This window comes from Cheilinus undulatus, linkage group 24, assembly GCF_018320785.1.
Source record: "Cheilinus undulatus linkage group 24, ASM1832078v1, whole genome shotgun sequence".
In the NCBI taxonomy this organism is placed as follows: domain Eukaryota; kingdom Metazoa; phylum Chordata; class Actinopteri; order Labriformes; family Labridae; genus Cheilinus; species Cheilinus undulatus.
The window spans coordinates 2452811-2480048 of record NC_054888.1 but is presented as its reverse complement, the minus strand read 5'-3'; the positions used below and the strand labels follow the sequence as shown (position 1 = coordinate 2480048).

The following is a 27238-nucleotide window of genomic DNA, read 5'->3' as shown; positions in this document are numbered from 1 at the left end:
GCCATCCTCTGGGTTTATCAGGGTCCATTCTCTGGGTTTATCAGGGTCCATTCTCTGGGTTTATCAGGGGCCATTCTCTGGGTTTATCAGAGTCCAATTTTCTGGGTTTGTCAGGGGCCCGGACCAGTTTTGTGTGCGATTGTCCTGTGATCTCTAATTTTTTTTTATTTTATATATTCAGCCTTATCTCATTCACAAATATTAGAAAAACAGGTTGAATCAGTTTTGGATGAAAAATGAAGTTTATTACAAACAACGACAGAGAGCTGTTAGCAGTCAGTTAGCAGCTGTTAGTTCTGTACAAATAACACTGTTCGATTGGTTAGTTGGGTTTGCCAAAACGGCAACAAGGCTAGATCTCAAACAGCACCCTATGCCTTTTGTAGTGCACTATTTCCACCCTTAACACGCCATAGTGCACTACACTCCACCTTTAATCTTTATAGTGCATTGCTTTCTGAGCTACATCCTTCTTAGTGCACTACCTCCAACATTAGGCCCTCCATAGTGTGCTATTTTACACCTGACGCCCTGCTTAGGGCACTACCTTTGCTCTTAGACTTTTAGTAGTGCACTATGTTTGACTTTATACTCTTAAAAGCATTCTTTTTTACTCTGGAATCTTCTTTAGTGTTCTTTGTTGCATCCTATACCCTTCATAGTGTATTATCCTTCACCCTAAACCCTAAAAAGTGCACCAGCTCCTTATAATGCATCCTTAGAAGTGCACTATCCCCATCTTGCATCCTTTGTAGTGCTCCACATCCATCCTAAATCCTTATGGTGAGAGGTTGTCAAAATGTTCATACCTTTTTGATACCACAGACATCTGCAATGAAATTGTGCAATTCAGACATGGTTCAGGGTTTTGCTTGCAATATCTGGGAATAAAATCAATAAACCAGCCACTCTTGGTCATCTAGGACTTCTGTTTTTGATGCAGTGGTATCAAACAGGTACCAACATTGTTTGGTTTTCACAGTTTTATATTCCAGTATGGTGAAAACCTTATTCTGGTGCACTTCAAGTTCACACGTTGTGACATTTATAACATTTTTTAAATATTGGACCCCATAGACATTACTTTTCTTAGTTTCTACTCTCTTTAAGCATTCCCAAACACAACATTGACATGTTGACAACAATACATTTTTCCATTCCTGCACAGGGAACAAGGTAGCGTCCTTTTTTGAAGTTTCACACACCTGATGAATGCAGAGTTCATGTCATGTGGACATGCAGTTGTTTCATTTCTTCAGAATTACAGTGCATGGACAGAGAAAGTTTGAATTTAAGTACCGTAAAGATAGAACCTGAGGAGTTCTCGTTCGGTCACTCCAGCGAGCAATTTTCTGTTTATAGACGCTCAACACTGGTTTAACATCTATTTACCATTTTATTATCTTTAATTTAATGTCTAAAACTGAAATAACTCCAGAGATTTTGAACCTTCAAAATATTTTGATTTTTCTGTGAGAGAAAAGAATGTTGTGATATGATGGGTTTAACCTAACACTGCACAATTTTTTATTTTATTGACATTAATGCAAAAATGAACAAACTATGAAAAACTCTGAGACATAGTTTTTTTCTGATGTAGATTTTTCAGCTAAATATGGTATAAACAGAGATGTCTTTAAGGAGTTTTTTTTTTTTAACTCCACTTTTAAACCAGATTTAAATATCTTTAAACAGAAAAATGCTCCTTTGGCTCTGCAGACTTTTTAGTACAAACCCAGTGCCTTGTTAGAGGATTTTACAGTATTTGAAGTTCAGGAAGCTCCTGCATACGGACGAGTGTTACAGTCAGATATGAGGAAGAAAAAGTGAGTTAGAAATACTCTCATTTATGAAGTCACTGAAAACATCTAAATGATGAAAAAAGGGTTGAAGTTTTATGTGAAAAAGCCAAAATGTAAAATGATTATTATTGAAAGAATGGAAAAGTCAAGAAATAAGTGGAAATATAATTAAAGAACAAAAAGGGAAAATATTAAGGAAAATGTCGAGAGGTCGGAAAGTCAAAGAGTTTTGGGGAAAAGTCTATATCTCAAAAAAAAAAAAAAAAACAGTAGAAACAACTGAAAATGTGAAGAAAAAGTCAAAATGTTGAAGAAAAAGTTGAGATGTGAGGAAAAAGTGGAAATGTAGAGAGAAAAAGAAAAGGAAAAATAATGAAAATGACAAGGAAAAAGCAGGTTGTTAAGAGACAAGTAGAAATATTAGGGAATAATGTTGAGGAAAAATCTTGGAAAAAAAGGGAGGTTAGCAGGGAAAAGTCAAAATGTTTACAATAAGCAGGAAAAAGCAAGTTCCCATGGGAAAAAAGTGGACGAAAATGTTGAGGAAAAAGGATGAGAAAACAAGTTAATAGAAAGTAGAATAGAAAGTAGAATAGAAAGTGGAAATGTTGGAAAATAATTTTGATGAAAAATGATGAAAATGTTGTGAAAACAGAAAGTTAGGAGGAAAAAGTTGAAATGATGAGGATAAAGCAAGTTGCCAAGCTAAAAAGGGGAAATGTTGAGGAAAAAGAATGAGAAAACAGAAAGCTGTCAAGGTAAAAGTGGAAATGTTGGGAAAAAATGTTGATGAAATGTTTAAAATGTTGAGATAACAGCAAGTTAAGAGGAAAAAGTGGAAATGTTGCTGAAAAATGGTGAAAATATAAAGAATGAGTTGAGACGCTGGGGCAGTTGTTAAAAATAATTTTGTGGAAAAGTCGAAGTGGTTTTAGCTTTAACTCCCAAAGTAAATTTGAACATTTCGACATTTTCTGACCTTTCTGACAAATTCTGTTGAACTCCTGATGAAAAGAAAACTCCTCCTTCATTTCTCTTGCTCATTTTTGACCCTAACGATCGTCCGTATTGTCATGACATGAAAGCGGCATCCAACTTGGCTAAGTGTCTCCCTGCACCCTTCATAGCGCAATACGTCCCTCCTGAACCCGTCTGCAGTGCACTTGACGGGCCGCGTAGCTCCTTAAGGACCGGGGTGTTGTCTGAGAATGGCACCAGAGAAACGGACAGAAAGAGAGAGAGAGAGACAGGGAGGTAGAGAGAGAGAGAGAGAGAGACAGGTAGAGTTCAGGTGTGGTAGAAACAGACGGTCACAGTAGGTGGAGTCGCCGTCGGACAGACCGGCAGGCGGCCAGACGGCATCAGTGTCCGCAGTTGTTTTGAGTAGCAGTTGTTGGTCTGGTCTATATACAGAAACAGGAAAATGCATATTCTGAATATCCAAACTAACCGGAGCTGCACGCGGGGGGCGCCGCCATGATGATGGGGGGCCGCCGTTGGTTGCAAAGGAAGGAGGGGGAAGAGGACGGCGGCAGCTCTGGTTCGCTAAAAAGACAAAAAATTCAGGTGTCACCGCAAACACGAGTCATCATGGCAACGCTACACCGGGACACCACCTAACTGTCCGTGGAAAAAACGCACGCACATAAAACGCCATCACAAACGCACGCTCACGCACACGCAGGCTCTCTCTCGGACGCACACACACAAACGTTAACATGACAAACAGTTCCTCTCTTTTTTTCTATTGAGGTGAAAAACAGACTCTAGTACTCTTAATTATCATATTCATCATAGTTATCTTCATCATCTTCATCATAGCATTAACGTGGGAGTGTAGCAGTCTCTTTATACACACTATTCACAGGATGACACGCACAGTTCTGATTGGCTGACGGGCCCGTGCACCTCTTCTTTTCCAGGAGTTTTTTTTTCGTGTCTCTTGTTGCGTCCTGGAGTTTCAGCCCGATAATGACGGTGATGATGATGGCGATGTGGTCATGTGATCTCCCTCCCATTGACTCACAGGAAACAGTTTGTGATGTTGTCAGAGTGTGATTGGTTGCTCAGGGCAGTAAACTGGAGGCCGGCCTCGTGGCGCCGTTTGATTGGACGAGGTGAGGCCGGAGGTGTGTTTTGGCTGAGTGTTGAAGCACCTGGAGGGAGGAGACTAACAGTACCTGCTGCTGAGTGTCTGTAGGTGTGGAGGTGTTTAAATACTGCTGAGTAAACGGGGCCACAAGGAGACCGCTCAGAGCCCGGTAGAACTGTCAAGCTCTAGATTTGACCTGTAGTTTTTTCTGCTTCTCTTCAGCTGAAATGTCTACAGTCTACAGAAGACCCCAAGATTGCTCAAACTTGTAAGGGCATTTTCACACCTAACTAGTTTGGTTAAAATGAACAGGGGCGGGCTAAGGTTAGGTTTAGGCAGCATAGTCTGCTCTAAGCCCGACACGTCCCATTAACTTACCCCTAGCTGACTCAAACTAATATTTTTTACTAAGTAATCAGTTCGGATTAGTCGTCCTGTTTATTGACTATGATAGAACAGTGAGGATGAGGAGCAGACGCGCACACATCACTGCACACTGAATGTACCAGTGTTATCTTGGCAACTATATTTAATTCAGTTACAGTTTTAGTCTTAAGATTTTAAATTCTTTAGCTTCAGTCAATGATGGCTGCTTTCACATTCCGCTGCAGTGCGATTGCTCCCCTTCCCTCTCTCCTCCCTACTTGTGGAAAAGTAAGCCAACTTATCCTAAAAGATGTGTTTTTAGCTTTAGTCTTGTCTTCCTCATGGAAAGGAAAAAAATGAACACTGGAACATTCAGAGTGTTTGGAGATCTTTAGTCTGTTAACATAGACTACGGTCTGCAGTGTCATTCACACAACTTATCGGTAAACTGGGTTACAATAGAACTGATGATCAGCTGAAATTTTTGCCTCTTTTTTCTCCACCTGTGCCTTATTGTGCTTTTTTCCCTCTCTAGACCTCCTCATTTTGTACTTGTAAGGTGGAGCAGGCTTGCAGTGCCACTTTTTAACAGATTTTCTCCCTCGTTCTGTCAAAAAAATATACCAACAATGCTAGAAGCCACAGTCAGGAATGACCCAACCCAGCTGCTCTTTTGGTGCATTCCAGTTCATCTCAGAACTCGGAAATTCCAAGATGCCAGTCAGATACGTCAATACAAAATTCTCCTTGAACTCGTAATTCCGGCTGAATAACTCGGACAAGCTTCGGTACTTTGCATACTCTTGCATCTGACTTCAGACGAAAACCAAACATAGCATTTGCTTACATCTTCTGCAAGAAATTCAGACCAATCAGAGAGCATTTTCCTTGTGCATCTCACGTTTGGGTCCATGTGTAAACATCTCTGCAAGTTCAAATGATCGTTAGGTGTGAAAATGCCCCAACAATTCACATCTAACCAGAACCTCTAAGGTCTCGTAGCTTTTGGGTATTCTATATCTGGACAAGCTTCACTTCCTTCGTTTCCCAGCATGCCTTTGGCCCCGTTGTCTCGCCATATTTACGTGGGTGTGTAGCAGTCGTAAACCAGACTCTGACCCTGCTGTCATTGTGTGTAGTTAGTTGTGTTTGTGTGTCAGTGTGTGTTGAGCACGCTCCGTGGCACCCAGCCCTCAGCGGCCGGAGAGTCGCTGTTCGCCGGCCGGTACACCAGACTCTGACCCTGCTGGTTGGACGCCAGAATCTGAACCTTCTCCCCTCGAAACACAGAGATCTCATCCTCCCGCACCGCCACGAAGTCCTGCATGACGAGGACGAGTTCCTGAGGCGACAAAGACCACATCAGGAGAAATCAACCAGGGCCATCTGGACCCTCATGACATCAAATACAAAAAGAACAAAGGGATCCTAACCTGGTCGTCCTGCTCGCTGTCTGGTTGAGGCTGAGTGGCGTGGCCATTTGGCGTTGGTGGAGCTGAGGGAGGTCGCCCTGACGATAGTGGTCTGGTCACTGTAATCCCGCCCTCTTTCCTCTGGTATTCAATGGGAGACTGAAGAGCTGCAACACAAATGAAGATGAGTCAGGCTTAACTCAGATACCGGTGCAAAGATGCATAGACTAAAGCAGGTTCAAGGGAAAACTATAACATTCCTGTAACAGCCTGATATGTCATTGAAGTTCAGTGGCATTAAATCTGGATAACTCAGAGAAAATCAGATAATATCGTCATGAAGTATAGCACTGAGTTTGGCAACCCTTTTGCCTACCAGACAGGAAGTTGTTCTGGGCATCCAGCAGCGTGGCGATGGTCTCTGTCCAGGTCATCTTGATGCTGGTGGAGGACGCCTGCAGCGTAAATCGCTCCGCTGAGCCCCGAGACCATAACACAAACTTACAGGGGTCCCCGTCCACACTTTCCTGCATGGCCAGGTAACTCACCTGATCATACACACAAAGAGAAACCATTAGAAACCAGTCTAGCACAGGTCCTCCTCTTAAACCAGTGTGAACCGGTCCGACCTTGATGCTGTTCTTGAACTGGTATCCCGGGTTGTTGGAGCCTTTGCGCATCAGTTCGCTGAAAATGACGATCTGCTCGAAGAGGAAAACTCTCCTCTCTTTACTGCGAGATAAAACTCCTCCGTCCTGCTCCCAAACACAGAATGTCTCCTGCTGCAGAAGCTTCCCCTGAGACGTCAACTTCCCCTGAAAGACACCAAGGTGGCGCTTTATTGCATCACTTTAGAGAACACTTTCTAAGGGTTGTAGCATTATTAAGGCTTTAGCTCAGAGCGAGATCCCTATTGAAACTGTAGGCATTATATTCATCCATTTTCTATACCCCTTATTCCGTTCTGGGTCGGGGCAAGGGGGGGGCTGGGGTCTATCCCAGCTGTCATTGGGCGAGAGGCAGGGTACACCCTGGACTGGTCGCCAGTCAATCGCAGGGCTGACATATAGAGAATGACAACACATAGAGACAGACAACCAGGCACGCTCACATTCACACCTGCGGGCAATTTAGAGTGATCAGTTAACATAACGAGCATGTTTTTGGTGGTGGGAGGAAGCCGGGGTACCTGGAGAGAACCCACACGTGCACGGGGAAAACATGCAAACTCTGCACAGAAAGGCCCTGACCGGGAAACAAACCAGCAACCTTCTTGCTGTGAGGCAACAGCACTAACCACTGTGCCACCATGCCGCCCTGTAGGCATTATCATTATTTTGATAGGTTTAATCTCTTATTTGGTGGCTTTAACGTGGCCCAAAACTTAACAAAGTCTCCACAAAATTTTCACTTGGTGGAAATTCACAGATGGTGGTGGCTTCATAAAAGCTCAGCCCACAGGGGCCCCATGGGTGCCACAGAAATCACTCAGGGGACTGGGTAAGACCTACATGTATGAAATTTGCTACACATCTGTATCATGACAAGACGGACAAAAAAGTCTCTTGGGACTGTCCTCCAAAATGTACAGGAACAGCACTACAAACAGTTAAAGGTCAAATTTTCACATTTTTGTCAATCGACAAGTTGCAGATTTATTTGAACTCCGCTGAGGGATTTAATCTGATTGCCTCCAGATTTTTTATGGTCATTCTAGGCAAGATGGAGTTAAAAAGCTATAAAAAAACCCCGCAAGTTCTTGCCATAGGGTGGGGCCGTGACCCAGGCCCAAAGCTGGGCCATTTTTTCATATTTTTTCATCATGTTTTCTGCACAATAATTCCATTTAACTCTTCAGTGTTTATTTTGATCATCACTAATTAAGAGTGGTGTATTCTTGTTTTATGTTTTGCTTTTATACTGTGAAGCACTTTGGTCAGCTGTGGTTGTTTTAAATGTGCTATATAAATAAAGTTGAAGTGAATTGAATTGAATCACATAACATCTCAGGGATGATCACACATTGATCCTGAGTACATTCATGCACCAATATTAATACTTTGTTACAGCGCCCCCTTCTGCCTATTGAAAGTTCCTCCTCTAAATTTAGATTTTTATTCCTCAAAAACTTAATTTAAACATTCAGCCCCTGCAGACCATTCAACTTAGGCTTATCATTTTTGGCTCAAAAATGTTCATCATGTCTTATTATTGATACAGGAGTTTTGACTTCTTTTGTTCAGACACAAGACAGGAAACATTCAATTCACACACGAGGAGGAGCACAATAAAACACTGGCATTCCTGGACGTGAACATCCACCACAAGGATGATGGCAGCATTAAAATCACAGTTTACAGAAAACCCACACATACCGACCAATACCTCCTATGGACTTCAGAACATCCAACAATACACAAATGATCAGTTGTTAGGACTTTATTTGAATGAACCGGTTCCATCACAGAGGAAGAGGACAGACAACAGGAGGAACAGCACATACAGCAGGCTCTCACACGCTGCCAGTACCCCAGATGGGCCATCAATAAAGGAAAACAACAGGTCAAAAACAAACAGAAAATGAAAAAACAGCAACAACAAACAAACAAAAACAAGAAACCCAAGACAGCAATAAAACCACAGTCACACTACCATACATCCGGGGGATAACAGAACCCATTCAACGTATCATGAGGAAACATAAGATCAACACGGCCATAAAACCACACACCAAATTACGGCAACTCCTGGTACACTCAAAGGTCGAGCAGGAAAAAAGTGCAACGTCATGTACGAAATTCCATGCCCCTCTTGCAGTAACACATACATCGGGGAGACAGGCAGATCATTCAACACAAGAAAAAAAGAACATCAAAAGGAGTGTGAAAAGGAAACTGCAACACGACTCACAAGAACTCAGAAAGAAAAAGCACTACAGGAAAACCTCAAATCTGCAATATCAGACCACTGCAAAAGGAACAATCATGTTATGGACTGGGATGGGGCAACAATCATCGGAGTCGAGGAAAACAAACTCAAACGTTGGATTAAGGAGGCTATGGCTATGCTTTCCCACACCTGGGACACTCTACTCCAGAAGAAATAGGACAGCAGGGGCCGCGGCGTGCTTGGCGGAGCGGTTGGTTTCGTTTGGGCCCGCCACGACATGCCATTATGGCGTGGGCGTGACTGGCAGCGCCGCTGGGCGTGCCGCGTTTGCTGGCTGTCAAAATCTGCCCGCTGACACGTCACACGCCGTCAGTGAGACATTTCTGAAGAAGGCGAGAGCTGCTCGCAAAAACTGTCAAGGTAAAAAACTAACATTATTTTCACCTTATGTCTGAACAAAAGAACTCAAAACTCCTGTTCTTATGATTTTTGGTCAGCATTTGGGACATCATGAGACCTACAAAAAACTCTCTTGGACCTACACCCAAATCCCATGAGGAAGTCCACCAGCTTCATCTCAGTTTCAAAATAAAGTGTTTATGATGGTGCCAAAGAACTTTACCCTGCTCTAACTTTTTAAAACATTATTATTCTGTGGTCTTACAGGTTTTCTGGCAAGACAACAGCGCTAAAGGGCTGCAGCACGCCTGGTTTTGTCTTACATCTAGTTAGGACAACACAACACCACAGCAAATTAAAACTTAAGTAGAAGTAATGCACTATGTGCTGGTGGGATTCCCCATCATAACTGGCCCCTTATCATCATGGTCATTTATATTAGAGGTAGATATTTGTTTTTGGCCACATGGGGGCAGCAGATCTCTACCAGGGGCTGAAACTTAATCTCAAACTTCCTCAAAGTACTTTCCTTTATTATTGACCCAGATATTGACCCAGTTAATAGCGGCATACCTCGTATCCCTGCAGGCGTCCCAGGTTCATCATGTCATTGCAACGCTTTGGCACCAACGACATCAGCTCAACAGCTTTCTGTACGCACAGATAGAAATAAATTTGGTAAAAACTATGAAATATGATGTAAAAACAAAATTACCAAGTTTATTTCATTAAAGAAACTTAGAAAACAAAAGGAGGAAGTGGAAAATGACCATGATTACTGGCAGAATATAAACAGTACACATAAATAAAGCACCTTAATGTTTTCAGCTGATTTTGAATATATAATAGAATAAAAAAGACATCATGTTTTAGAAGTGTTCCCCTCTGGTGCATCTATAAAAGCACTTTACTGCCCTCATGTGGAGGAAAAAAAACACCCTGCAGGTAGTCAGGTTGTTGAAATGCAGCTGAAACCAATTTACTAAGGGCTCATCAAACTGAAGGTTTCTGCGTTTAAAGTGAAAGTTCCTGACCTCGATCTCCTCACAGTCCAGTCCTGCTTTAGACGTGTACTTCAGGAAATCCTGATTAAAACCAGAAAAAAAGGCAGTGTTTAACCACAGCTAAATAAATGATTAAATGAAATGGTTTTAGGAAATAAAGATGTGTTCAGACCTTGAGCAGCAGCTGGTACTTTGTGATTCTCTGGATGGGTTTGATCAGATAATCACTGATCGACATCCTGCAGCTGATCTCGTGCTGGATCTCCTACAGACATAAAGACATAAATACATAGACATTTAGGTTCTAGATCATTTGAGTCAAATGTTTTCTGTGTTTCAGGGCTGTCATTACACTGTGAACACCAGAAAATTTTCCTGAACTGCCTCATGCTGCTCTTTCCAACAAGTCTCCAGTCAATCAGCTGGTTTAAGAAAGCATGGCGCAGGTAGGTCTCTGGTTATCACTTTATCAGTTTCTGTTTATGAAACATGCTGGAAGAGGGAAAGGGACACTGATTTTTCAAAGTCAGAACACTGAGGAAAAAATCTTGAAATTTGAAGAAAAAGTCAGATTTCCTAGATGAAAGGGAGAATTCTGAGATCAAAGCCAGACTTCTGGATCAAAGAGAGAATTCTGAGATGAAAGGAGGAATTCTGAAATGAAAGGGAGAATTCTGACTTCAAAGAAAGAATTCTGCAATCAAAGTCAGAATTCTGAGATGAAAGGGAGAATCCTGGATCAAAGGGAGAATTCTGAGATCAAAGCCAGTAGTCTAAGATGTAAGGGAGAAATCTGGATCAAAGGGAGAATTTTGAATCAAAGCAAGAATTCTGATGTCAGAGTCAGAATTCTGAGATCAAAGGCAGAGTTCTGGGATAAAAGCAAAAATTCTCATATCAAAGCTGAAATTCTGATATCAAAGGAGGAATTCTGAGATCAAAGGCAGAATTCTAGATCAAATGTAGAATTCTGAGATCAAAGGCAGAATTCTGAGATCAAAAGGAGGATTTTGAGATAAAACCCAGAAATCTGTTATTAAAGTCAGAATTTCAGGGGGAAAAGTACCAGAAACTAGACTCAAATCTCAAAATTGGAAAAAAATGTTGGATCTTAAAACAAAACACAAAAAAACCAGTGGCCCTTATTCTTTTCAGTACAAACATAGAGCAGCACCAGGCAACTTTTTGTTTCTGTTATCAGAAAAGGATCATATTTTAAGTCAGTCATACAGTAAATTAGAAAACCATTCATTAACAGGCACTACTTTGATAAGATCAGTTATTTTTATAATGATTGTTTTTAACCAAAAATCACAAAACTTAAATGCTGCCGCTTCTCCAGTGTGACGAGTTTTACCTTTTCTGCAATATGCAATGAAACTAAACAGAAACATGCCTGAATTAACCTGAGAACATAGAATTTTAAAACATGAATGTGTGAAACTTGACTAATAATTCTGTTTTTCTCAACATATCTGGAATTATCTGTAAACACTGAAAATTAGAAAACTGATGCTAGCTTTTACTGGAGTAGGACGTATCTGATAGGGACTATTTTTACTGGTGGATGATGCTTCTTGACTGGAATAAACTACCAAAGCAGATTCAACAGAAAGTGATGTCTTACCTCAAAGAAGGTCTCATACTCGATGACGATGAACTCTGACCTCGGCTTGTTCTGACAGTAAACAATGTACATGTGCAGACGGCGCTCCTGTAGCATAAAAACATCCACATTAATCTAATAATCAATCACTGGCTGACTGATAAATAACCAATTAATAAATGGATGAAGAGGAACTGACATGTCTGATGAAGAGGTCAGCCAGCAGGTCGTGATTCTGAACACAACGCTCCAACTCCACCAGGAAGAAACTGAAAAAAAGCACACAGCTTTAGTCTTAGAGAAGAGATAGGAGTCTACAAGGTTTGATTTGAATTAAAACTATAAATAAGTTTAAAACTGCTGCAGAGATCAAACAATAAACAGAAAAGATTTAGAAAAAATCCCTTTAAAATCTCTATTTTTTAATTTAAGACAGAGATATTAAGAATGTGTCTTTGTTAAAGGTCTAAAGCCTGATATGAACGTTTGCATTGAAGCCGTAGCATCACCAGAAAATCACAACCCCAAACCCTCACAGAAGCCAGAAACGCTGACTATGATGACAGCAACCAGAACTCCTGTGATCGCTCCACCTGTCTGAGTGACGTTTTCATTCAGTGTGAGATGGCTTTAGACTATGAACCAATCCCTTAAATCTATAAACTGGCATCAAAAAATAACGGACAGACACAGATGACCTAGGTAAGAGTAATATTAGTCCAACAGATTTTTAATTTGAGATTAGAAATCTAAAATTAAGGAACAATCAAATTTTTTTTTCCTTCCCAAAAAAAGAAAAAAAATTGAAAATAGGAAGATCAAAGGAAGACCACTGGTGAAGTAAAATTTTTTTTTCCTTTTGTGTGATCGCTGCAGGTATGTAAAAAGAATGTTACATCATCGGTGTTCTTTGATTTTTCTTCTTTGAGCCAAACACTTTAAAGATGAAACAACGAACAAAAGACTGGAAAATAATAAAACAAAAAAGTTAACATTCTTGTATTAAAGTGTGACTTGCTGCAGGTGTTGTGAGAAAAAATAGAATGTTACATAATCAGTGTTCGGCTCTTTGATTTTCCTTTTTTGAGGAAAACACTTAAAAAAGAAACGGCAAACAAAAGACTGGAAAATGATAAAACTCAAAATGTTAACATTCTTTTATTCCTGTGTGACCTGCTGTAGGTGTTGTGTAAAATAAGAATTTTGCATAACGAGTGTTTTGATCTTTGATTTCCATTTTAAGATCAAAACACTAAAAAGAAATGACAAACAAAAGAATGGAAAATAATTTTAAAAATTAACATTTTTATTCCTGTGTAACCTGCTGCAGCTGTTGTGGGAAAAGAATGTTACATAATCAGAGTTCAGCTCTTTAATTTTTCTTTTTTGATCAAAACATGAAATGAAATGGCAAACAAAACCTGATAAACAGAAAACAACAAAAAAGTTAACATTCTTTTATTTCTGTGTGACCTGCTGCAGGTGTTGTGGGAAAAGAATGTTACATAATCAGTGTTCGGCTCTTTGATTTTAATTTTTTGGATGAAAACACAAAAAGGAGACGGCAAACAAAACCTGAGAAACAGAAAAAACAAAACAAAAACTGTTAGACCAGCTTCGGGTGTTAAAAAAGAATGTAACATCACTAGTTTTACATTCTTTAATCTTTCTCTTTTGATCAATGCACAAAAAAACTTAAAAACAAACAAAAAACCTCACAGAAACAAAACAACAACAAAAAAGGAAATCGGAAATTAACTATTTCTTTATTTTCCAGTCTAATCTGCACTGCCTTTAAGGGCCAGACATTTTCATTTATTTTCTTAAAAAAAAAAAAAAAAAAAAGGGAAAAAATATCCCTGTATTGTTTTCCTCTTTTTAAACAGTGAAAGGGAAAACGGGTGTTTCTTGATTGTGGATGTAAAAATCTGTTGGCCAAAAATACACAGACCTCAGCGTTTAGGTGGTTCCTAATCCTAACTATCTACTGTCCCTTCCCTGTGATAAAATTACAGAAAAGCCAGAATTTCACCTTTTAATCTGCAGTAAAATCAACCCCAATGAACTGGTGTTATAACTACAGTAGTGCTGATTTGTGAGTATTGCGTGGACATGCTAACACGTTAGCATGTAGCGCTAACATTAGCATAGATTCAGTACAGAAGTGTTAACCAGGCTTCAGCCTTCATTTATGTTTCTCACTCACTCTCTGTGCCAGTCGTAGATCTGCTGGATGTTTCCAAAGACGATCTTGTCTTTTCCTCTCATGTCCTCAGGGATCCCTCGGACCTCTAACCTCGACATGAAGCCCTGACAGATGAGAAATACCGCCTTAATTCCTTCGATTCAGTCATCAAATCTACACTATCATCCTGTTTAAGTGACATTGAGTCAGATCTACCTCCACGATCACACCCAGGTCCTTCACGTAGTCCTTCTCTGATTGGACCATCTCGTTAACCACGAACCTGCACACAAAACCAGACGTGTTTATCCTTCACAGTTCCACTCTTACTCTCATCTTACTGCTGTTTGTGAGCTTACATTCGTCCTCTGAGAGCTTTATTTCTCTGCTCTGTGTCTGACTCGTTGGAGCCCTGATCTGAATCCAGAGCCTGAAAGAGAGAAAAAACACTTGAAACGCATTTTTCTACAGCAGATTTCAGCCCAGTTTTTCTTTTTTTATTCCCTGTAATACCTCTCCATGTTCAGCCTGTCATTTATTCTTTCACCAGCTGTTCTTGTTTTTCCTCTCTGAACACTTAAACGTCTGTTTATCACCTCTTTGACTCTTAATGGGACAGTTATTTACTAAAAAAATATTAAACGTCTGCTTAAGAAAAATTTAAACCAGAGACGGTGACTATAAAGTTATTAGAGGAATGTTTACTGAGGGAATAAATCAGCTGACAAGTAGGAGCATTTTAGGTACTCTAGTATCCCTGCATGCTGATAAGAATGAATGGAGGCTAATTAGCCACCAGCTAAGAGGTTAGCGGTGCCTCTTTAACAGCTTTTCTCACTCATTTTGTCATGAACGTGCTGTTAAAGGACACTGATACAATATTTAGACAATAGAACTTAAGGAATGTTTGATGACATCATCACTCTGGTTTATTAAAGACATCAAAGAATTACATCATCAAAGGCAGAGGATGGAATGTTGGTGAAGCTGGGGATGTTGGGGACTTTTTTCCTCCATTTTTCAAATAGTCAGCCATAGTTGACAACTTTTATTCCGTTATTGTTGTTTTAAAGACATTAAAGTCAGAAAGGAACCAGATGAAGATCTTCTCTGTAGCTGAAGGGTATAGACGGGGTCTTATTTACCTCGGGGTTGTTTGGATCTTTGATGATCTGCATGGGTGGTGGTAGAGGGGTGTGGCTTTCTTCCTCTGGCTCCTCCTCTCCTCCACTTTGGCTGGCATCCTCCTTCCTCGCCTTCTGCAGAAACAAACGCCAACTTCAGCTCAATTTCTAGGATTCTATTACCCCATATGTCCATTTTAATGCATGTTTTTGTGTTTTTTACCGTCTGTGCATTGCCAGTGAGTGGCGTGATCTCAGGCCTGTTGTCCCGCCTCCTCGTTCTGATTGGTGGCTTCTTCTGTCCATCAGCTTTTCCTTGACTCAGCCTCCTGACAGGACTGGTTAACCAGCGCTGAAACAAACACAGTTATCGTCTCTGTACTTGGAAGTCTAATTTGACTTCTTCTCCTACATAAACACGACCAGCTCCTACCTTTAGGGTGTTCCCGGTTCCAGAGACGGTGCGTTTTGGTCCTGGCGAACCCACGGCGCCCCCTGGAGTGCTGCCAACTCCACACACTGTGGGAGAGGTGGCACCTGACAGAAAGAAACAAGACGGTGTCGTCAGCATAGAGACGACTTCCCTACATCAGCATGGTGAGTAAACTCAGTGGTTTATTTTCTTACTTTGTGTCGTCTGAATGTTCAGAGCTGAACCTTCAGATCCATACAGACCTGAATCTGCAAAGACACAAGAGAAAAAAGATTTGTTGACTCAGTTGGTGATTGTTCGTCTCTATATGTCAGCCCTGGGGTTAACAGTCATAGCTGGGATAGGCTCCAGCCATCCGCGACCCTGAATGGGGTCAATGGTGTAGAAAATGGACGTTAACAAATCAGGGCTCTCAAAACACCTACATGAGCCAAGATTCTTTAGAGGAGAAATCTTGTTTTTTTTCTATCTGTGAGCCAGGTGTATCTCAGCCAAAATAGACAAGAAAACATAAAACATAGACCCATATTTACTTCCTTTTTAGCAGGTATCTATGTCCAGATATCTATGCTTCTTCTGTTTTTTTAAATTTATTGCTTCTATGTTATTATATGGCAGCTAAATGCGTGCAGAACTAAGAGTCCAAGGCTGATTTACCCAGGGATGCAATAAATCCTATCTTATTGTCTTGTGTCGTATTGTATTGCCCTTAATACTACCGCATCCTTGTTTGAAATTGTATTAACATATATCATAACAGATCATCATCGTAACGTAATGTTACGTATAGTCTTGTAACTACAGATTGTACTATTATATATCGTGTTGTATCCTTTTGTATTGTATATTCAGTCCTATCGTGACATAATGTTTCGCATGGTATTACGTAACGTAATGTTACGTATCATATCTTTTTGTAATGTAATGTAATGTATGGCATGGTATAATAATGTAACAATGATACGTATCGTATCTCGTTGTAACATAATGTAACATTATCATAGTATGATAACATAATGTTTCGTTTGGTTTCTCGTAACATGATGTAACGTATGGCATACAATAACATAACGTAATGTTACATATCATATGTTGCCACATAATGTAACATATGGCATGGTATCATAGTGTAACATAATGTTACATATCATGTCTTGTTGAAAAGTAATGTAACGTATGGCATGGTATACTAACGTAATGTAATGTTAGGTATTATATCTCATAATGTAATGAAATATATGGCATGGTATTAGGCCTGGGCGATATGGCCTAAAAATCATGTCACGGTACTTTTCTTGCCTTTGACAATAACGGTATTATATCACGGTATTACAAAATTAAAAAGAGATAATGCTTTTTAATCCAAATTCGAGTGTTACTAACCCCCTTCTACCATTAAAACAAGCCTTTGATGGCATACTCAATTTATCTATAAGTATAGGAACACAGAAAACATGTTTTATTTTTTTTAATTCTCTCTAGGTTTACTTCTAACTGCTCTCTAAGTTTCGCATTTCATCTCTAACCTGATGAGGTGTGTTAAGCTGCTAATGACTTGAACACGTTTCCTAGTGAAGGCGTTCACAATTAAAGCATTTCAGAAAAATAACAGCTGCAGACTTTTATTTTGAAGAGCCTGATGGAAGTCTTGTGTTTAGCATTGGGTTAGCTTAGCTTTGGCAGCCGTACCGGGGAATACGGCTAGTTTACAGCAGCCTTTCTGACCTCATTTAACATCCCAGCCTGGATCTTTGACTCACTGTGGACTTAGAAAAGAAAGTCATTAGTTAAAATAGACTTTTAAACGTTTGTTTATGACATTGTAAGAGGAAGAGCTGCAACGCTGGCCTCTGAGACCAGCCAAAGCAGCACTTAGCTTGTGTTACAGTCCCAGGCAGACTGACAGAGACAGCACACTGACTTGGTTGCGGTACAGCCGTCAGACTTTGAGAGGAAAAAACACGTGTTTTTGCCTGCCAACTCATACTGAGGCAGATACGATGACATCATTAACAAGCGTTATCGGGATTGGTCGGTAGAGTCCAAATCTCTACCATGGGCCAAATTTATATCATTTATACCGTCTACCGTATATACCGCGCACCCCTGCTTGGTATAATAACATAACGTAATGTTGCATATCATAGCTTGTTGTAACATAATGTAATGTTTGGCATGGTATAATAATGTAATGTAATGTTATGTATCATAACTTGGTGTCGCATAATATAACATATGGCATAGTGTAATAACCTAGGGTAATGTTACGTCGTATTTTGTTGTCACCTAATGAAACATATGGCATAGTATAATAATGTAACGTAATTATTGTATGTTGTTCTAACGTAATGTAACGTATGATTTGCTATAATAGCATTACATAATGTATAGTATCTTATCCACCATAATATAAGATCTATCATTCTGCATAATGTAACGTATCGTATCACAACGCATCCTATTAGGTGTCCCAACATATCGTGAAGTAACTTACCCTAATGTTATCCGATCATATTGTAGCGTAAGGTATTATAACGTATCCTATTGAATCGTATTGTTTTGTATTGTATCCTATTGTATCCTGTTTTTGTTACCGCATCACAACGTATCTTACCACATCTCAATGTATCATGTAATGTAACGTAATGGTATGTATCATGTCTTATCGTAATAACTTGTAACATGCAGCACACACGTCTGTTAATGAAAGTGGTGACGGTGAGTGGGAGCTGACACATGCTGCCACCGTCACGCAGCACACATGTACCCAGTCTGAAGAGCATTAAAGCTTTAATGTCTTTAAATGTGACTTTAGGTCACATTGGTACTCATCAGAGATGAAGAGTGAGTGCTGCTGGGTATGTTTGTGTCTGTTATCATTTATAATTCATATCTGGATCTGTTCTGGAGTTCTCTGGCTTAGGTAGCTGAAAACAGACGCCTCAAAATAAAATTCTCTATTACCTTTGATTTCTGTCAGAAAGATGGGGAAGGGTCTCGTTCTGGTCTGTATCAAACCAGAGGCTCCAGATCACTAAACCAGCCCTAGAAACACAACCAGAGCTCTCCTATGACCATAAATGCCCCATGATTGAGCCTTTTCTCATTATGATAACAATAATGTAGTCTTTACATGTCTGTGAAGCTCTAAATGAACCAGAGACAGGTCTTCCTCTCAGTGAAGATCGACCTCCTGCAGACTGAAAACACAGAGCGCTCGGTGTGTAGGGAGTGGTGAAGATAAAAACCTGCAGGTCCAGTTCAACAAACAGCTAACAAACATTCCTGTCTTTAAAGTCAGTGAATGCATGCTCTAGTTTGTTAATAATGGTCGAGAGACAATTAGAAACCACAGAGAGAGAGAGAGAGAGAGAGAGAGGTCAGCACTGTCGCTCTATCACTCATTAACCAACACTCACACTTCCTCTCTCTCTCTCTGTCCTGTTTTGTCTTTAAAACCCACCTCGCTCGTCCTGTCTCTCTCCTACAATCCATCCCCAAACAGCAGAACAATCCCAGCATGCACCTCTGCCCCGCCGCATGCTTGCACATCAGTCCATTGAGAGAAAAACTCCGAAATGAGACATGAGATGAAGAGACAGAGCCAGAGGTGATCTCTCCACAGCGCTGAATGGCACTGAGGAGGAGGCGGAGGGTGGTGGGCGGTGTTAGATGGGGGCGGTGCTAAGAATAGGGGCGTGGATTTAAGATGATTCACTGTCTTTATTGGTCAAATTTATCCTGCTAAATAGATTATGAAGGAAAAAACAAAGGCCAGGTAAATGCAAGAACTAGAAAAGAAAGATCTAAATTGTATGGAGTTGAATTTAAAGAAGAGAAAAATGAAGATTACAGAAGTTCCTGTGCCTACAAGTAAAGCCTGAGGTAGGAAGAGAAAACAGCAGAGCAGAATGACACTGATGAAGTCAGGAGCAGGATAAAGGAGGAGCTGGGGTGGAGGAGTGTTAAAAAAAAAGTACATGTAAGCATGATGTAAATTATTTCAAAAGATCAAAAATATTAAAAAATGTCTAAAATAAAACTTCAGTAGGAGAATTAAATGATTATGAGGTCATTAGATTGTATTTTAGAGGCCCAGCTAGGGCTAATAACCATATAGCAGGCAGACCATGGAGTCAAGCACTGCCATATAATCGAGATCAGCTGATCTCATGCCCCCTATTGGTTAATCAAACTCATGCTGCCTTATTTACCCTGCTCTAGCCTGGCGACTCTTTGCTGACCCCCCAGCAAGCCTCTTTTTGCAACCCTCCTCCACCCCAGCTCCTCCTTTATTCTGCCTCTGACCATACCCATCCCTAAAGTATGGACTCTGCAGCCCGTCGATTGCCCTTTGTTTATGACGTCGTATTCCTCTTCTGTATGTAATTCATAGCAGGCAGCGCCATGCCACGCTGACATGTCATCACAATATTACAGAGCTGATCCAGCTGTGGAGATCAGGCTTACACCCTGGCCTACCAAAGGACTACAGCGGGCTGAGGAAACACAGGCACAGTCAGGATTTACACAGCCAAACTTCACTGAACCAAAGTGGAGCGACTGCTGAGTGCAAACGCAGCCTTAGGGGATATTTAGACACAATAAGGTGTACAGTAAATAAAGCAGAACGAGTCAAAACAAACAGCAGAGCTGACCTGAAAAAAGCTGCTCTTTATTTTTAAACTGCAGCTCTCTATTGTTTAATGACGGGGAAGACGACACCGCAGGAGGCCTCACACTCACAGTCGCTACAACAGGAAGTTAAACGCAGGATTCCTGTTGAGTCTTGAACTCCCTCAGGTCAATGTTTAACCACGACACTGTCTCACCTCTGAACAGAGAGAAGCCTGTCTTCTTTAACGCATGAAAACAGAGGTGTCCTTTACGCTGGGGGGGGGGTTAAAAGAGCACCCACTAGGGGGCATAGTCTCACACAGACCTCCACTTCTCCTTCTCCTTTACAAAAAGGCACAGGTGGAGGAAAAAGAAACAGAATTTTCAACTGCTCTGATGCATCTCAGTTTACAAAGAGGTGTGTGAACAACACTGCAGACAGTCGTCTCTGTTAACAGGCTGATGATCTTCAAACAGCTCTGTGTTCCAGTGTTGGTTTTATTGACAATAACTGACTAAAAGCTTTAAACCTCCTTTTTTACGATGAAGATGAGTGTTTTACATTTATATTTTACCATTTGGAAGATTAAATTAGTGTAAAGAGAATAAACATTTTGACCTTTAGTTGAGACCATACTGTGTGGACTTTTTAGTACTCGACGTTTCAAACTATTATGCAAATTGGATTTTAGTGTCATAAACATTCAGTTTTTTGTTTTTCAGTGAAACTCATGGATGGTGTTGTGTCTCAGGGCTCTTTGGATCACTGAAATCAACCTCACACACCTGTGATCATTAGTTTGCAATTAAAGGAAAACTACTTAAGAAGGACGTTCCACATTATTAAGCAGGCCACAGGTTTCAGCAATATGGGTCAATGTGAGTGCAGTGCAACTCTGGATGGAGTAGTGGATGGTTGGTGGATGGCCACCAAGTCCCAACAAGGCTGTGATGTCAGCAAGGAGGGGGCGAAGTCATGTTTAGGGCCAGAATTATGAGGAGAGAGCTGGTAGGCCCCTTCAGGGTCCCTGAAGATGTGAAAATGACCTCAGCAAAGTATCAAGAGTTTCTGACTGACTACTTTCTTCCATGGTACAAAAAGAAGAACCGTGCCTTCTGTAGCAAAATTATCTTCATGCATGACAATGCACCATCTCATGCAGCAAAGAATCCCTCTGTGTCATTGGCTGCTATGGGCATAAAAGGAGAGAAACTCATGGTGTGGCCCCCATCCTCCCCTGACCTTTAACCCTACTGAGAACCTTTGGAGCATCCTCAAGCTAAAGATCTATGAGGGTGGGAGGCAGTTCACATCAAAACAGCAGCTCTGGGAGGATATTCTGACATCCTGCAAAGAAATTCAAGCAGAAACTCTCCAAAAACTCACAAGTTCAATGGATGCAAGAATAGTGAAGGTGATATCAGAGAAGGGCTCCTATGTTAACATGAACTTGTCCTGTTAAGATGTTTTTGACTGAAATAGCTTTGATTTCAGTAAATATGACCCCCTGATGCTGCAAATTCAACAAATATTCAGTTCTTTACAACCCATAAAATGTTCTGAAACCCTGCTGTACAGAATAATGTGGAACAGTGCATTTCACTTTTTTTATTTTTGCATATTATTCCCCCAGAAAACCTTGAAAAAGGGAAACTTTTTTGCTCCTTTTAACTGTATTTTGGCACTTTTCTCCCATTTAAGCTACCTTTTGCCATGAAATACCACTTGTTTCCTTTTCCCATTTTTGCCCTTTGTTTTGCCATTTTTTGCCACTTTTTGCCCATTTAAGCTGCCTTTTGCCATTAAATACTACTAGTTTCCTATTTTTTGCCACTCTTGACTGCTGTTTCCCTATTTAAGTCACATTTCACTCTCTTTTTTGCCTTGTTTTGGACCATTTTTTGCCACCTTTGACTCTTTTTTTGAAACTTCTCACCAATTTTTGCTACTTTCTGACTCTTTTTTCTACTTTTTCGCCCTTTTTGCTGTTTCTTGACCATTTTTGCCATCTTTAACTTATTTTTATTGCTACTTTAAGCTGTTTTTGCCACATTTCACCTCTTTGTGGCTTTCTCAAAGGTATTTTTTAACGATTTGGCTCTTTGGTTTCGCAGGGTTGAGGAACACTGCTCTAACAGTTGATGACTTGAAAATTATACTAACTGTCATTTGCATCAACTATTTAGGAAAAACTGAGAAAAAAATAATTTGTATAATAATTTGGAATGCATTGTATAAAACCTAGACTTAAATGTTTTGAGTATTTGTCAACAAACTATTAAAGTTTAAAATTCCTGAAATGCGACTAAAACTACAAAAATGTAATCTAAAACAGACTTAAACTGAAAAACAGCTGCCAAGGTTAACAGTGGTATATTCAGTGCACCGGGATGTTTGTGCGTCAGCTGCTCATCCTCACTGCTCTAATTATCATCAACAATAAATATGCCAGTTCTGTGATTCTTGTTTATTAAGATCATCTAAACTGATTTCCGACATTAAAATACAACCAGAAAACTGGAGTTTGAACTCTAGAAAATTGTTCAAAAATGTTGGTTTTAAATGTTGGGTTTACTTGTTCATTTTAACCCAACCACTAAAAGTCAGGACTATAATGTAAGATTTATTGACTAAAACTAAAGAATAAAAATGACTAAAGTGTAGCTAAAACTACAGAAAGACTGCTAAAAGCACCACTGGTTTGGTATCTTATCCATAAGCTTCTGTGCAGAAATGTGGATAAAACCTCCTGTTTTATCCTGAGTATTAACCATAAAAAAAGGCAGAAGCTTTTATCATTTAAATGTCCCCTCATTATTGTGCGCTGTCTCTTTAAGACACACACACTCACTAAGCCCTGATGTTAATGTGAAGCGGCAGATCCCAACAAACAAACAAAACGGCTTCAATTTTTTATGCTCTGCTTGGCAGAACAACGGCAGGGACGACGTTTGTGTTTACAACCCTACAAACCTGGATTTAAATATTTAGAGGGCACAGAGAGAGGAGGAGAGAGAGGATATCACTGCACACCAGCCTTCAGGGAGGCCAAGGATGTTTAAAGTTCCCTCTGTTTAAACAGGAAGTGACATGGGGCAAACAGGAAGTGCTGCACATGGTGAAAGGAGGATGAAGACAAAGTCTTAGATTGTGATATATTTCTGGAAGAGGTAAACTAAGGACAAAACCAACACAGGACACGCGCTATAGACAATTTTAGAGCAAATTCTGGTTCTGATCTCTACCGATGAATACTGGTACGGCCTAAATCAAGGCTTGTTTTAACCCTTTATAGGACACTCATTAAAATTGTGGACTTCCAAATACCTTCATACTGTTTTCACTGATATACATCTTTTCATTAAGGTCAACAAAGTAACCATACAAGGTTCTTTATCTGTTTATGGTAAAAAAATAAAAACAAAAAAAAAATCCACAAAGTGTACAAATATAAAAATGTCAGTAATAGAAAAATAACACATGCAGAGTCTAATGAGTATTTACACAAGTTATTTATATATAAAATATTAACTTATAAAACATAGTAAAGTTGTCTTTAGATTCTGACTCTTTTAAAGGAAAGACACAACAGACCTCAAAATACTGTATAAGTAATATTATACTAATATTTAATAATTACATTAATTTTAACTGATTTATGTCATTCAATTCTAATAAAATTGTTATACTGTTGTAAATCTGACTAAAATCCCATGTTTTACTATTTATACCACTTACATTTTGTTATAATTCCAACAGAAATATGAAAGACATTACAAATATTAAATAACTAGTTTAATTTAAGCAGAAATAAGGCTCATAGTAAAAATTGTAGAAAAAATTGATAGAAAATTGGTAGAAGTTGATATAAACTACATAAGTATAATAAAACTTAGACCAAAAAACACCACTTTTTATATTTATACCTTGAAAATTTCTATTAGTCAAATTTACCACTAGATATTTTTTTTCCCAGGACACTCTTGTAAATGAGATTTTTGATCTCAATTAGGTTTTCCTGGTTAAATAAAATTAAATAAATAAACAAACCTGTGCCATCATCCAACTACACTATAGAGTAATATTATTATACATATAATTAAGTCATTTGGGAAAAAAACATTATAATAATTATATGTATGTATGTATGTATGTATATATATATATATCCTTAGCATGAATGCTAGTAGAATTGACCATATGTTTAAACATAGACACAATTTTATACCCCTAAACAGGCGTAGCATCAAATATGGTTCCTCCATTTTTTACACTAAAATTTCAGTAATTTAGAAATCCTAAACAAACAAAACCTATCAGGACCTTTAGCACTATTATCCACCTTTATAATGTGTGAGTTTCATGAACTTATCGTGGCTAGTTTTGATTTTAGAGCCGTATGTTTGGGACCAAAGAGATGTAAAACTGCATTGTTCGAGTTCTGGAGGAAACAGGAAGTGTGAGCTGCTCTGGGTCACTGCTGATTGGTCAGGTGCTGTGATGTCACTTTCTGTGATGTCGATTTATCTCCACTGATTAGCTGAGAAAAATCATCCTGGTCCTGCTGTTTCACGGAGTTGGGGGAAGCCACAAAGGAAGTCGACTGATATTACCATATATGGTTTCCTACCCAATAAAGGGTTAACGATGATTTGTTGCTACAATTATTTCAGAGTAAACTACACTTAAAGAGCAGCTAGAGGTCAGAGCTCAGCTGCTTCTACCCTGGAGTTCTAGAGAATGTCTTTGATGACATCATGACATCACATGGGGGGGGCGACACGCCCACTCACTCCTTACAGTCCTCCTATCTATCCTCCTAACTATGCTATTTAGATTTGATCATTAGACTTACTACAAGCTACCTGAGGGAGTCTCTGATTGGCTGATCTCGCCCTTAGGCACGAAATTTCAGCATTTGATGTGGAAGGATGTATTTCATGTATTTCAAGCTGTGACTAGTCAGCTGACTGACCAGCCGTGCTGACATGCAAACAGACAGGAAGTGAGGCGTTATCCACACTCACCCCTCCCAGCGCTGACGGTGGAGGATGAGTTAGAGATGGTGGCGGAGGACGAGGTGGTGGCAGTGGAGTTAAAAGTGGAGGAGGTGGTCGTTGATGTCGAGGACGTGCTGGAGGATGTGGTGGATGCCGGGACGAGCCCCTCCATGTCGGCTGCACTGTGGGAGTGTGACAGACAGAGGGCGCTCATCGGCAGTAAACCCTCCTGTGGGGAAACAACGAGAGGATGTTAGATATTTTTGTTCAAAATACATGGAGTACTATATTTGTAACTCGTGTTAACAGTTATTTACTGAGGCATTTGGTGAATCTTTGTTTTAAACCAGTGTAACTGTTGGGATATTTTCTCTGTTGGGGTCAACTGTGTGGGAAACAAAGACTTGGCCTACATGACATCAAGAAGCCTGAGTTCAGTTTCTGAGGTACATTTTCAGACGGAGTGCCAGAAAAACCGAGGGACTCATCTTCCATGTAGCACTTGCAGCACTTCACACCAAGGTGTGAAAAGGACACATTCTCCTTTCTTATCGGAGGAGACAGAGGGAAAACCACAAGGGTCCTTATGATGCGGCACAGGTAATAAAAGCTCTTTCCCCCTTTCCAGCTGGTTTTAGGATGTTGCAAGCAGAAAAATGCTAAGTAGGAAATGGAAATCTTGGTCCAAAAGGCTATGAACAGCAACAAATGTTTGTTTAGTGTACAATGTTTTGCTAGAACATGCTGTAATGTTTGGAAATAATAACATCCATCTGTTTCTTATTTTTGTACCTTTTCACACCTAAACATCAGCCTGTAAACACTCATGTCTGTCATCATTTCATTTAAAAATTCCAATCAAAATAGGAAGCTCAAATAGCAGAACACTAGGGATATAACATCCTTTTTTTCCTATGTGTGTTACCTGGGGCATGTGGGAAAAAATAATGTTCTATCACCAGTGTTCTCTTCTTTGAAGTTCCTTTTTTGATCAGAACACTTAAACAATGAGGAAGATCAGAGGACAGTTCACTGGTGATGTAACATTCTTTTATCCCTATATGTGCGACTGGGTGCAGGTGTTGTGAAAAAAAAAAGTTGCATCAAGTTCTGTTTTTGATCTTTCTTTTTGATTGGAATTTAAAAACAATTCGATGAAAGGCTTTCATGTTCTGATCAAAAAAAGGAAGATCAAAGAACCTGCACCAGATCACTCTAATAGGACAGAAAGAATGTTATATCACCAGTGTTCTGTCCTTTGATCTTCCCTTTGTGATCAGAACAATAAAACAAGATGAAAAATGAAAAACAAAATGTTTTCATTTATTCATTTATTTTTTGGAAAATGAAAAAAAGAGAAACAGAAACAAAAGATGGAAAAAGAAAACTAAAGTATGAAGTGTTTATATTTTTCTGCCAAAGTTTCCTTTCAGGTTCACATGGTTTCATTTTTGTAAGTATTGAAGGCTCTTGGTGTGTTTCGTGTTTCCGCAGGTATCCTTGGTTCTTAACCCTGAAGGATATTTACCTGCTGCGGTGACTGATCTGTTGTCCTGACCAGACACCACCCAGGCCGGTCTGCAGAGCGCTCCACCAGCTCCACCGTCTGACCACAGCGAACGCTGAGCTCTCCGGTCCCCCCAGAGGAGAAATCCAACAAGACGACCACTAACTCACAGCCTCCGGACAGCTGCAGGGTCAGGTAGGATGAGAAGAGAGAGGTTGTTCAGTTAAAGATGATCGTATTTATGTTATTTATGCTCTTAAAGCACCAGCAAACACTTGCTCTCACACATGCATTGAGTCTAGTGGGATGTGACCTTAGCGCTGCAGCTGGCTGGGTGTGTTCATTCTAAAATTAAACATGGCTGTTCACTCATTTTAACACTTTTGAGACCAACAGAAAAAATACACTACAATATAACAGAAATATCAGAATGTGAGAACAAATCTGAGCTAAAACATTTAACATAACGCCACATGACAAAATGTGTATCACTTTATAAAGCAGAAAAATTAAAACCATTAAAACCTAACTATGGATGTATTACTAATTATATAGAATAGCATAATTCTGGATCAAAAGGGGTACAGATAGTCCAGTGGTTTGGTGGTGGCCAATGTAAAGCAGCTTCAGATCAGAGCCCTTGGGTCCTTTCCTGCACGTCATTTCCCCACTCTCCATCATTCACTGACCTTTTCACTCTCCTGTCCTCTCATAACAAAGCAATTTCTCATAAAAGTATCCTTTTTTAAATACAGAAGACAATCGACAAAACAGAATGATATCATAATTCTGACTTTGATC

The 27238-nt window shown here is 39.8% G+C and overlaps 1 protein-coding gene across 2 annotated transcripts in view; it reads right to left on the bottom strand.

The window, feature by feature from the left end:
• Window positions 1-236: 236 nt before the first annotated feature.
• Window positions 237-27238, bottom strand: part of LOC121506261 (kalirin-like) — a 77081-nt gene continuing 50079 nt past the window's right edge. Inside the window, exons 40-58 of one of the 2 annotated variants that reach the window (XR_005991630.1) lie at window positions 26459-26620; window positions 24958-25159; window positions 15507-15560; window positions 15313-15416; window positions 15103-15231; window positions 14901-15014; window positions 14115-14185; window positions 13972-14038; window positions 13777-13880; window positions 11770-11839; window positions 11592-11678; window positions 10137-10229; window positions 9995-10045; window positions 9534-9611; window positions 6302-6487; window positions 6049-6220; window positions 5694-5839; window positions 3253-5602; window positions 237-3004 (exon numbers count right to left, since the gene is read on the bottom strand). Coding sequence is in view for 1 of the 2 variants with exons in the window: in XM_041781983.1 (XP_041637917.1) it covers window positions 5417-5602; window positions 5694-5839; window positions 6049-6220; window positions 6302-6487; window positions 9534-9611; window positions 9995-10045; window positions 10137-10229; window positions 11592-11678; window positions 11770-11839; window positions 13777-13880; window positions 13972-14038; window positions 14115-14185; window positions 14901-15014; window positions 15103-15231; window positions 15313-15416; window positions 15507-15560; window positions 24958-25159; window positions 26459-26620 (2076 nt within the window). In the remaining variant the exon portion in view is untranslated. Of the gene's footprint in view, window positions 5603-5693; window positions 5840-6048; window positions 6221-6301; window positions 6488-9533; window positions 9612-9994; window positions 10046-10136; window positions 10230-11591; window positions 11679-11769; window positions 11840-13776; window positions 13881-13971; window positions 14039-14114; window positions 14186-14900; window positions 15015-15102; window positions 15232-15312; window positions 15417-15506; window positions 15561-24957; window positions 25160-26458; window positions 26621-27238 lie in introns of both variants that reach the window. The other variant, XM_041781983.1, reaches the window with a different exon arrangement.